Here is a 13,294-nt window from a genome sequence, read left to right on the forward strand (position 1 = left end):
ACAATACGCACGCACACACACACACACACACACACACACACACACACACACACACACACACACACACACACACAGTAGCCTATTTATTTGTTTTGCCATACGTTTGTTCTAGAAACAACTTGAGCATGCCAATTTGCAACTTTGTTGCCTTACTTTGTTACTTTTGCCTACTATGTTATTTCATAGCTGCACAATAAAAACACCCCACCTTCTGACGGAATCTTGCTTTCCAACTCTTTGATTTTACTCTCCAGTTGTTCGATTTCTTTCTTATGTTTTTCCTCCAGTTCTCGTCTGACTCTGTTCTCTTGGGCTTCCACACATATCTGAGGTGAATATGGTTCAGTCTCCATCTTCTCTATATACTCCAGCAGTTCTGGGATCTGTCTTGACTCTTCATGTTCCTTTAACCCAATCACTCTGTACTGACTTCCACAAAGACTGATCAACTCCTGACAATCTGGGTAGATGTCCACAAGATCAGTAGCAATTCCATCATCAGTGGGCTTTTTTGTGAAGAGCAGAATGACGTGATCTCTAGAGTCAAATATCTTCAGGATCTTCTCTATCTCTGCTTTATCTTCAACAGTCAGTGGACCAACAGGAACAATAATGAGGAAAGCATGAACTCCAGGATCACTGAGAGACACACAGCGGAGAGTGTGATGCATCACTTCCTCCTCTGAGAGACGACTGAGAGCTGGAAGATTCACAAGACTGATCTGACGACCATGACTCTTCTGTTTCTTCACACACTCTTCAGTGCCGTCTGTCTGACTGGAATGACAGAGAAGCTTCGACACTGAGACTGTATGTGTAGCATTACTTCCACACAGAACCAGATTCAGCTTCTGTTGTCCAGATGCATGTGTTGACTCTGAAAAACACATAAGAAACATGAGAGGACAATGTTCACACTCATGCTGTGAATGTATCCTTTTTAAAGTTTTATTATGGATTTCTTTAAATCATTTATCAGTGTAATTCTTTATAGCTGCTGTTATTTTTTACATTTATAACAAGTATATGGTTATCATTGCCTCACATATGGTTCGAGACCCGGCTGGGCCATTTGGCATTTCTGTGTAAGGTTTGCATGTGTTGCAATGTTCATTTGGGTGCTCAGGTTTTCACCAGAGTCCAAAGACATGCGCTATAGGTGAATTGGATGAACTAAGGCCCAGTTTATAATAAAATGTTTTAGTTTTAAAATGCATAAATTTTGCTATGGTTATACCTTCCGTCCATACTACCCCCAGAGAGAGAGAGAGTTTTACAAAAGCTGAAGAGGCCATGTTTGTTTTAAAATGCTGCTGCTTGTGTCTGTGTGAATAGAGGAAATCTGAGACATTTGAAAATGAAGGCATAGATGCCGATATTTTCTTCCTGATTTGGGCCATTTCTCAATATCAAGTACACAAATTCAGACTTGTATTTCTGGGGCTTATAACAAGTGTTAGAAATGGGAATGTTTTTTTTTTTTTTTTGATATATATGGAATAGTGTACCTTTATAACATTAACAAATCTTAACAATAAAATAAACATCGTAAGTTTGATGTTAACAAAATGTTAAGGCATTGTGTACATATCTATATGACCATAATTTCACAATGCACATTTATTACAAAAGGGAGCCTCTTAGTTTAACTGCCTCCTTTCATTTTTAATGAAAAATATGAAACATTAGGCTTAAGCCTGGTTTATACTTCTGCGTCAAGTGACCGGCGTAACCAACGGCGCATGCAACGTGCGTGTGATGAAGAGTCAGACGAAGCAGGATCCATTTGCAGCATCTTTATTGAAAATGACACAAATAAACAAGCAGGTGTACATTTCACAGTCAAGATGGGTAAATCAAGGTACTCACTCAAAGTCGGTCACAAGCAAAGTTGTAGGCAGGCAGCAGGAATACATAGACGAGTATACAGGGTAGGATCTGGGCAGGCGGCATAGAATCCCAGGCAAACAATCGGTCCGGGTCAGCAACAGTAAACAGTCAGATAATGCAGGAAACGCTTGGAATTGACTGCAGAGCAAAACAAGACTTCGCACTGAATAACAGGCGAGAAGGGCTTATATGTGTGTGTGTATAGGTTTCAGCTGGACGGTAATCAAGGTACCGAGGGGTCTTGTGGATAATGGTGTTCGTTATACTTCAGTAGTCGGGCGAGCGGAACCTCTGCTGGTTGGTGAGGCTATTAATTGGGACCAAATCTGTAACAGCGCGTAGCTGTGCATTTATACTTCTGCGCGCTGTCTCTGTTGGTCTGCATTAACACTTCCGAAACACTAGTTGGCAGTGAGGTGTTTATGTTTCTTTGTGTCGAGTCTCTTCGCTGGTGTTTTGCCTTTCCTGAGCACTTCCTGAATGTACAAGTGACTCAAACTCGCTCATTTTGAGGCAGGAACAGGCGGACGTGCAACAACTTTAACTATGAGGTAAACACAAAACAAAACTTTCCATCCGGAGCTCCTTCACGTGACTCCACAATTATAAACAATCGCTCCATCGGGGTCACGCAGCTCTCGGTCCTGCCCAGACTCGTCAGCGATACCGAGCCGGCCAATCACAGAGCTTGCGCTACGCGTCGTTGCGACGTGTAGTTACATTTTTTGAGAGGTGCACATCAGCGATGCCCACGGTGTAGGGCTATGAGTCAACGCCGTAGCATACGTGTTTGTTGACGCAGAAGTATAAATCAGCATTTACTGTGTGGTTTTAGCAATGTGCTTAATGTTAGACTATATGCATAAAATAAAGATTATCAGAGCAAATACATATTGAGATACTTTTTCTCTTTTGCTGAATATCATTTGTAATAATCAATTATGGCCATTATAATGTACAATAAGTTTATACAATATAGGAAATAAATGCAAGCAACTTAGAGAATCAGTGTACTTTATGATTACATATCTTATCTTTGCACTTTAGCCAAACATGTTACCTGAGAAAAAGTACATTTACACTTAGGCTACATTAAATTGTCATCAGCTATGCTATTGTCCAAAGTGACTTCGAATTGAGAAGGAGGTATTCAGCGATTCAACAACAAGAGAAAATACCAACAAGAAGTGGTAAATATACAATGAAATCGTTTGTGCTCAGAGAATAATCAGAAGGAAAGTAGGAAAGTAGGTCCCACTTTATATTAAGTGTCCTTAACTACTATGTACTTACATCAAAAAATAATTACAATGTACTTACTGTGTTTATAATGTATTTGAGAACACTTGTGGTGCTGTTGAGTTGGGATAGGGGTTGGGTTATGGACAGGTTTGGTGGCATGGGTAGGTTTAAGGGTGGGTTAAGGTGTAAGGGATGGTCAACAGTGTATTTACAAATGTAATTACAAAAATTAATTACAGATGTAATTACATGCATGTATTTAATCAAGCATAAGTACACAGTAAATACATGTATTTACACAATAAGTACATTGTAACAATTTATTAATTCCTGTTTAAGTACATATTAGTTAAGGCCACTTAATATAAAGTGGGACCGGAAAGGAATTGTATACTTTTAAATATATAAATTTTGTAGTAAAATTGTATGCTTTATGCAATAAGTTTTCTGCTAGTATTGCTTTTATAAGTGTACTTGCAAGTGCACTATTTCACATAAGTACTTTAAGTAGATTAGACTTGTGACAATGAATTAATGCAATGTTCAGTAGTATAACAATATGCTGCAAAAAGGGTACTTTGACAAATGTGAAAAGAGAAATCTGTACATTTTTGTGTATTGTTTTGTTGGATTTAAATGTTCAAAATAAACATGTTTTAAACTAAATGATAAAAGTCTCATTAGTAAACATTAATGCATTAATTGTAAGACCAAAAGTGAGAAATAACTAAAAATGTCAAATTAGTAATTATAATAATGATAAAATAAATAAAAATACCTTCATGACTTATCTCTTTGAGATCTTTTTCATAGGAACTTTCATAATTTTCTTCCTCAGATTTCTTCTCCTCTTTATCCTCTGATGTTCGTTTGACATCTTCATATATTGTACAAGTGAGATATGTTTCCTTTTTTCCCTTCAGAATCTCCTCAACCCTTTTCAGTATGTCAGAACGCCATCCTGTTTTTTTTTCATTCAGTTGCAGATGTCCTCCTCCACACTCCGCTATTAACAGATTCACTGCAGTATTTTTGGAGAAATAACTAAACACTGATCCATGTGTCTTGTCATCAGTCGTGAGCACTATGGTGCGTTTGATGGCCTCTTCACTGAACTCCTTCAGGACACCTTTTACTCTGTATCTGTCCTCATCGGTGAAGTCTTTAAGATGCAGTACGATGATGAAGACATGAGGTCCTGGATCAGACAGACTCACACACTCTCTGACTGTCTGTGTGATCTGATGAAGAGACAGATTAGGCTGAAGCAGCTGAGGACTGTTGATGAGCATCACATATCTGTGATTCAGTCTTCCTTCAATTCTCTGACTGCACTGCTGGAGCTTCATAGTAACTGATGTTTTACTCTCAGGCCCATCTCTCTCTAAAATGAAGTTTGCCACATGTCTGTTATCTGACATGCTTTTCCCCAGAAGAACAATCCTCAGATCACTCACTAAAACACAAAAACAACAGACATGAAATTAGGCATTATGTGTAACAACTTATATTTGATAGTAACTTTAACTTAATCTGATTGTAACGGAATAATGTGCACCTTTTTTAAAGCTGCTTTGAAACAACAATTATTGTAAGTGCTACACAAATAAACTTCGATTGAAATCAAAATGGCTTTGAAGCTGGTTTGACAACTTTAGTTTTTACTATTAACTCTTAAAAAAACACACGTATTGCATCTTTATCAAAATAATTTTTCTGTGTAATTATACAAACATGAAAAACATTAAAATATCACCAAAAATAATAGGCATTAATAAGACGAAAGATTGTCCATTGCATTTACAATGAATTAACTCAAGTACTGAATGTTCGGAGTGATCCCAACAATGATAGGTGTGACCCAAACAAATTATTCACCAACACATCTTTAAAGTCTTTGCTTCTAATTTCCCAAAATGCTAGTCTTGTGGGTCAATATTTTACAGAAGGTTAGCATCTCTTTTTTTTTGCCTCATTTATTGTCTGATGAAAGCCAGCACCAATACTTCATTGCTTCAGTAGAGGGCCAGCCCCGTCACGGTCACACAATGAGGACAAAGAAGGTTATCTCTTTTCATCAATTCATTCAAACAAACAGTGGATTAATAAACAGGGGAAGCAGGCAAGTGAGAGTCTTTGCAGATGGTATATTGTTTACGATGTAAACAAGGATCTTCAGTCAGACATAAAGCGTAAAGTCGCTTCTGAGGAGCCACTGACTGAATGCAATCGCTGGGTTATGCTGCGGTCACACTATTTTGTGCTAATCTGCTGTGTTAACTAAATGATGCATGGAAAATTTTGCTCCAAGTGCCTGTTAATATCTAATCCTAGTGCTAATGTCACAAGCACAGTTGGCAAGTTAATTCTAAAATGTAATACATTATATATTACTAATTACTGTCATAAATCGAGGTCCCGACTCTCTGTGGTCAACAAAAATCTGCTGACAGTCATTTAGCCAAAAACTTTTTTAAAATCCGGCCATAAACCCAACTCCAGCAATAGTAACTAGACAAACTATTTTATCTCACTCTGCTGCTGCAGTGACATGGTTCCCCTTCGGTTGGGGAACTTCAGTGCTATACAGTGGATTTGATTTTGAAAATCCACGTATGGGAGGATTCGGTTCAGAAGCCGCTTGTCTGAAAGAGTATTGAACGGGCCAATGAATGCAATGAATTGGCAGCGTAAGCTTGCACAGGTGTGCTTCATTGCCAACTATCCCATCATTAAAGCACACGTGGAGCGAGCAAACGCCATCCTTTTCACTTCAGAGACTTTCTGATCGAGTCAGGCAAGCTCAACCGTGCAGCCGATGCGCTCTCACGGCAGCCTTACGTCCTGGAGAATGGAGACTCCACCCCGAGTCTGTTCAGTTGATATGGGCGCGATTCGGGGAATCCCAGATCGATCTGTTGCTTCCCCCGAGATCGCTCATTGCCAGTTGTTCTTTCCCTGACCGAGTGCTCTCGGCACGGATGCACTGGCTTTACAGCTGGCCTCGGGGCATGCGCAATACACGTTTCCCCCAGTGAGCCTGCTCGCGCAGTTACTGTGCAAGGTCGGGGAGGACGAGGAACAGGTTGCTGGTTGCACGCCTCTGGCTCAACCGGACCTGGATGTCGGAGCTCCCCCTCCTCGTGATGGCCCTACCCTGGCAGTTCCCTTCGAGAGAGCACCTACTCTCTCAGGGACAGGGCACCATCTGGCACCCTCACCGATCTTTGGAGGTCCTTAGACACGAGGAAGACTTAGGTAACCTCCGATTGCGATGGCTAATACCGTCACTCGGGCTAGAGCCCCCTCCCCGAGCGCGCCTATGCCCTGAAGTGGTGTCTATTCACTGAATGGTGCGTCTCTCGCAGAGAAGACCCCCGTAATTTGCCAGATCAGCGTTGTGCTTTCTTTACGCCGAGGGAAGCTGGAGAGCAGGCTGTCGCCCTCCACACTCAAGGTTTCGTGGCTGTCATCTCCGCTCTCATGACGCGGTGGCTGGCAGCACCGTGGGAATGCATAACCTCATCATCCGGTTCCTCAGGGGCGCTAAGCGAATTAATCCACCTCGCCCCCTCTCATGCCCTCTTAGGATCTCACCCTCGTTACACGAGCCGCGTCAGATCCTTTTGATCCTCGACTCAGTATCTTTCTGTCCCTGAAGACAGCTCTGCTGGTCGCGTTGATATCGATTAGAGGGTCGGGGACCCGGAGGCATTTTTTCGGTCAGTGACTTGTGCCTGTAATTGGGCTGGCTTTCTATCACGTCCTGACACCCCGCCCGCGATATGTGCCCAAGGTTAATACGAGGTAGTGAGCCTGCAAGCGCTGCCCTCGGAGGAGGCAGACCCACCCCTTTCTTTATTGTCCAGTTCGCGTCTTGTGTATTATCCGGACCGCACTCAGAGTTTAGATCATCTGAGCAGCTCTTCGTCTGTTATGGCGGTCGGCAGCAGGAAAGTGCCGTACAGAATTAAGTTCCCACTGGTTTGTGGATGCCATTCTCTCACTTATCAGAGCCAATGAGCCACGTCCCTCCTCTCAAACGTGCGCGCACGTGGCGCCTCTCTAACAGACATCTGTAGAGCTGCGGGCTGGGCGACACCCAACACATTTGCAAGGTTTTACAATCTGCGAGTGGAGCCGGTTTTCTCAAGGGTATTAGGTAACCCTTGGTGATTGAGGAAACAACTCGGTAGGGTGTTGAAACACGCTTGCTACGCCATTCTCCCTAACACAGAGGTACGTGCACCTTTTTATCTGTCAGTAAAGTTCCCCGTCAGGTGAGCCCTGCAGATTACTCCGTGGCCCCCAACACTGACTCAGCGGAGGAGTCACTTGCTGGCCCACTACGTTGTAGGTCTGCCCGCTGGTCAGCCCGCGTTTTGGGTATAGCTGCCTGCTATGCGTGATCCCCACTAGGTGATCCTAAATGCTTATTCCGCCACGGTTAAGTCCCCCCCCCCTGGGCGGACCCGAGTCTTCCCTCCCCGCTAACCACTCTTTTGCTATGCGTACTCCCCCTTTTTAGGGCTAGTCCATATGTAAATTCTGCCATCTATTCCCCCTTGGGTAGCGGATGGCCTCCGCAGCGTCCTCCCTATCGGGATTGCATGCTTCCCAACGTTCTGTCGTACTTTCCTAGAATTATCTAGACGCTCACGACTTCCCAAAAAATATATCTAAATCCGTAAGACTTCTGTTGAAGTAGGATAAATTAGGGCCAGGGACATGTTTGAGGACCGCGCCTCCCATTATGTGGGTGCGTCACGCTTGCTTGACTATCCCCTCATCTGGGGCGTTGGTAAGGTGCAGTCATTATGGCGCTTTCCATAGTCTTCCCGTGGATTTTCAATATCAAATCCACTTAATAGCACTGAAGATCCCCAACCGAAGGGAAACGTTTGAGGTTACAGAAGTAACCCTTCGTTCCCCAATGAGGGGAACGGAAGTGCTATACTTCATCGCCATAATGACTGTCCCTTAGCTGTTTGAAAGTCTCTTCAGCTTAAAAGGATGGCGTTTGCTCGCTCCAGGTGTGCTTATATGCTGGGATAATTAGCAATGAAGCACACCTGTGCAAGCTTACGCTGCCAATTCATTGCATTCATTGTCCCGTTCAATACTCTTTCAGACAAGCGGCTTCTGAACCGAATCCTTCCCATACGTGGATTTTCAATATAAAATCCACTTAATAGCACTTCCGTTCCCCTCCTCGGGGAACGAAGGGTTACTTCTGTAACCTCGAACATTGTTTGCCGTGTCCCCCCAGATGTCACCACACGGTCTCCAATCTAGCCAATGGCATTAAAGTGGTAACAGGAGGCTTCTCGCGAAGCCCTGAATTTCTGTGTGTTGTGTGTCAGTGAAATTGCTATCCATTTTCTGTGTGTGTTACAGTCTGGTACACACTGTAAAAAGTGTTTCATTGGATCAAAGTAAAAAAAATTGCGTCAACTTGTTTCACCTAATTACTTTATATCAACTTAAATTTTTTACTTTAAAAAGAATTAATTCTCTATTACTTAGCCAAAGCAAAAAAATCTCTTTGAACCAAATAAAGTTTTTAAGTTTTTTGAAATCTCAAATTTACTTTATTTACTCTTAATCTTTTTACTTTGTATTAACTTAATTATTTTACTTTACATCAAATCAAATATCCAATGAAATACAATTTAAAATATTAGTACACGAGTAAGAGCATCACTTTCAAGTGTCACTAAAAGTGTCATGGTGGTCTTTTCAAATTCACCCGTTGCTTCCTCCCTCTGGTCTGCCTAAAAACATACAAGAAAAATAAAAGAGTTAATAAGGAAGTTTGGGGAAAAAAAAACATTTTTTATAAAAAAAAAAACGCTTCTTCATCTGAAAATTCTCTTACAAAATTGAGTTAGCCATTTTGTAGTTAGCCATTATGGTGGGTAATGTAGAGGCCAAATGTCTGTAGCTTGCTTTAATTAAAATATCCTCATTTTTGTAAATAAATGTGTATGTTTTATTACAAGACAACATTTTAATTTTTGGGTGGAGATGTACTTTTACACCCTCTTTAGCTTCAAAAATGCTTTTAACATTTGTACAAACTAACACTTCTAATGTGATGACCATTGTAGACAACTTTGTTGAGTGCAGTACCACAATTTCTAATCAGAGGCATTTATTAATCTACTCAACATTGTTCAAAATGCAGTTAAAAAGGAAAACAAATGCTTTTAAGGGAGTAGTTCACATTCAAAATTTAGCCATCATTTAACCACCCTTTTGACATTTCAAATCTGAATGAAATACTGTCCTCTGCAGAATTTTGAACAATGTTGATAATAGCCCCTGTTCACTATTATTGTATTGACACAAAACCAATGCAAGTGAATAGGGGCTCTTAACAACATTCTTCAAAATATATTATTTTGTGTTCTGTGAAAGAAGTCACACAGGCTGATGTGTAAATGATAACACAATAACTTGAACCACTTTAAAGTAATGTCATTACCAAATCAGAATTCACCATGTTTTACTCACCCTCAAGGCTTGAGCAAAGTGGTAAAATATTGATTTGAAAGTGAAATATAACCAAGTCAAATATTGCTGGAGAAAATTTTAGGAGTTTGCATTGTCAACATTACCTGGTATTCTTTGATCAGACAGCTTGCATCTTCACAAAGGTACATGATCAGGCACTTCAGCAGGCACTGTCTTCTGATGTCTATGTCCAGGCTCTAAAAATGTTCAAGATGTATTGTTTTCATTAGACCAAAACACTATTAATTAATTGCTACAAGCTATTTTGTTTGTATGCAACCAATACCTGATCCATAACTTAAATAGTGTCCTTCGCTTTTTCACGGAGGACTCCACCTTTGCTCTTAATAACCTGGAGAATCTGAGAGCTCTGTCTGTCCAAAGAGACCATAAATTTCAACTATAAAGGTAAGGTTGTGTTGTGCAAAAATTTAGCATCAATCTGTAAGAAAGAGAAATAGAAAACAGACTTATGAAAAAAGTTACTTTGAGAACTAACAGTAAAAATACATATACACACAAACCATTAAACAATAAAAAGGTTTAATTAGGTCATCTAAGACATTTTCAAAAACATTAGATGCTACAACCCCATGGTAAAAACTATGGTAAATTCAGGATTAGTCATGTACATTTTAACATTTATCAATAAAAAAATGTTTTTTTATTTATTTATTTTTTACCTCCTCTTGTTGAAACAGTGCTGGCCATCTTTCTTGCAGTTCTTGAGAGTATGATTGTATCATCAGTGCTGCCAGAGCTAACGGAGGACAGAGCATCATCATTAGACTGGGTCCCATCAATAGTGATGAATAAGTATTTGTCTGGCAAGGGCATAATCTTTAGAGTGTCAAGACTCTGAAGTTCTCCAGTGTTTGTCAAACTTACAAATACATCCCCAAAATCTTTGTCCTGATACTGTAGTCTGACTCTGTCATTTAATCCAAAATCTTTTCTCACCTTTTCAATGAGCGCATCCACTGATTCGGGAATCCCATCTGGCAAAAGCAACTTTCTTGAGTCATCTTGACTCACTATCACCAAAAGCTTGGCAGATCTTCCTGACATGCTTAAGGATTCTGAAAAAAAAAAAGATAATTAAAAAGATTACATACAGAACAAATAATAGATAAATGTCAGACCTTTACATGTTCACTACATCTTGTGCAATTTTCTTAGAATGTATAAACAATTCTAACCTAGAACATGTACAGTTAAAGTCAGATTTTTTCTGAATTTTTTTTCTTTTTTAAATATTTCCCAAATTATGTGTAACAGAGCAAGGAAATTTTCATAGTATGTCAGATAATATTTTTCTTCTGGCGAAAGTCTTGTTTGTTTTAATTCGGCTAGAAAAAAGGCAGTTTATAATTTTTTAAAAAACCCATTTTAAGTACAATCAATATATATATATATATATATATATATATATATATATATATATATATATATATATATATATATATATATATATATATATATATATATATAAGTTAATGAATAAATGTACAATGTTTAACATGATAAAGTATTTTTCATGTTCTATATGTAAAATGTAAAACAAAACAAAATGTTGATGTCCCTTCATAGTTCTTGTAAGGTTAAATGCATTTAATGCAGTAATATTTAGATTCAGAAACAAAAGCAATATATTGAAAACATCAGGAAAGCAAACAGCGTTCACTGCTTCTCTACAAGCATTTTGACCGCTACCAGCACCCATACCTTAACTGCGCGAATAGACGCGCAGCCCCCCGAAAACCACGACTGCCCTTGCCGTGATCTTTCAAAGCACGGCTGGCGTGACCACGTTAAAGAACACGTTATACACACCATACACGCAAACGGAACGAATATCTTGTGTAATGGCTAAGCTTTATGACAACGTTGAGTCCATACAAAACGTCTGAAGCGTGCATGCACTTTATACATGGCGGTGCCATATAAGGTTAAGCTGAGAACATGCATGCTAATGGCGCCATACGTTAGCGCACAACACTAACCGAAAGCATTAGCATACCGCAAACAGTCTTTGAAAATACGCTTAAATATCAATCCGTTTTACCTCAAGCAGTTTACTTGTATGACTATTGTTTAATTTTCACTCAGTTTAACATAGTGATGAGGGAAATTTGCAAACCTTTCAGCAGAGCTGGATTGGTCAAACTAGTAATACTTACAATATGTAAAACAACATAATATTTTTTTATGAAATCATACATGTATACTGTTGATTATACGCCCAAACGTTTGTTTAAAACTACTTACCAATTTTCTTGATTCCCGCTTCACCACGCAGAGCCCATCCATGCGGTGTAAAAAAAAATGGCGGAAACCTGAATGTGGACAGGCAGGACCAGGGATGACGTTTGAAGTCACGTGACAATTGGAAGCAATATGTTTAATTTAATTTAAAGAATTTATTTACTTTACACCAACAAGACTTACTTTTAATTTAAATCAACACAATTGTTTTACATTACACTGATGACTAGACAGAAAATTAAATGTTTTGAGTTAGATCAAGTTAAAAAACTTCTTTAGAGTAATGACATGCCTTGTGCACTTTTTACAGTGCAGGGGTGGCCAACCCTGTTCCCGGAGAGCCACCTTCCTGCAGATTTCAGTTGGAACCCATATCAAACACACCTGCCTGTAATTATCACGTGGTGTTCAGGTCCTAATTATTTGGTTTAGGTGTGTTTTATATGGGTAGCAACTAAAATCTGCAGGAAGGTGGCTCTCCAGGAACTGGGCTGACCACCCCTGGTTTGGTATGTCCACTTTTATTTGGCTGTTCTCCACTTGTCTACCATCAGTGTTGCGCACATCTGAGTGGGACAGGTAAGAATTTCGCGTGACAGACATTGTGCACAGGTAGCTTTGAATATCACTTTTGTTTAACAAGCTAGGTGAGGGGCGTGCTCCACACGCTGTACTTTTGTTTTTTATTCATTCATTCATTCATTCATAAATTCATTCATTCATTCATTTTCTTGTCGGCTTAATCCCTTTATTAATCTGGGGTAGTCACAACCTACCCAATTCACCTGTATCGCATATGTTGTGTATTGTGAAAAGGGTGTAATTATTAAAAATAGGTACAAACATCAGATAGAAACAAAAAACTAACACTTCTATGTACATAACGTCATTAAAAAAAAGTTGTTTTATGTACCTCGCGCTGCCTTCCTTGTACTGCCGTGAACAGGAAATTCTGGGAATGGTCGGAGAGTTGAATCGATTCGTCTTCAACAAACCCATCAGTGTGACATCAAAACATCGCGAGAACAACAGACAGCTCCCAATGCATTTGAATCCATCTCGCGATATTGTATCACTTCAGGTTCAGCCTACTGATTTGTTGATTCAAACGAGTTGTGAATCAAGAAGCCTCTAAAGATCCGAATCAAACTGCAGCAGCACGCCACGAGGTTTTGCTCAGACTTTTGGGACGTTTGGAATTGCTCCGACTCGTCACCATGTAACACATGTGAGTAAATCGTTGTTAGTAAATAAGGCTATTTTTACGATTAGAAATTGTGCATTAACCAGATTATTTTTATTTTGTTTCATTTGTTTTAGCGTAACAATAACGTTAGTTCATGGCCGAATCTAAACGGCCAGCAGCGAATATTTACCAATG

The 13,294-nt window shown here is 39.7% G+C and overlaps 1 protein-coding gene and 1 long non-coding RNA gene across 2 annotated transcripts in view; one reads left to right on the forward strand and one right to left on the reverse strand.

The window, feature by feature from the left end:
• Positions 1 to 2,458, forward strand: part of LOC141381083 (uncharacterized) — a 26,324-nt gene extending 23,866 nt beyond the window's left edge. The window contains exon 3 of the long non-coding RNA XR_012400691.1: positions 590 to 2,458. This is a non-coding gene — a long non-coding RNA (uncharacterized lncRNA). The remainder of the gene's footprint in view (positions 1 to 589) is intronic.
• The window catches only part of LOC110438807 (GTPase IMAP family member 8), a 27,344-nt gene extending 22,765 nt beyond the window's left edge, over positions 1 to 4,579 (reverse strand). The window contains exons 1-2 of the mRNA XM_068217997.2: positions 3,911 to 4,579; positions 209 to 877 (exon numbers count right to left, since the gene is read on the reverse strand). Of these exons, the coding sequence (XP_068074098.2) occupies positions 209 to 877; positions 3,911 to 4,553 (1,312 nt within the window). The 5' untranslated portion in view covers positions 4,554 to 4,579. The remainder of the gene's footprint in view (positions 1 to 208; positions 878 to 3,910) is intronic.
• Between the last annotated feature and the right edge of the window lie 8,715 nt (positions 4,580 to 13,294).

The sequence above is a fragment of the Danio rerio genome, chromosome 3 (assembly GCF_049306965.1).
Source record: "Danio rerio strain Tuebingen ecotype United States chromosome 3, GRCz12tu, whole genome shotgun sequence".
Lineage (NCBI taxonomy): Eukaryota > Metazoa > Chordata > Actinopteri > Cypriniformes > Danionidae > Danio > Danio rerio.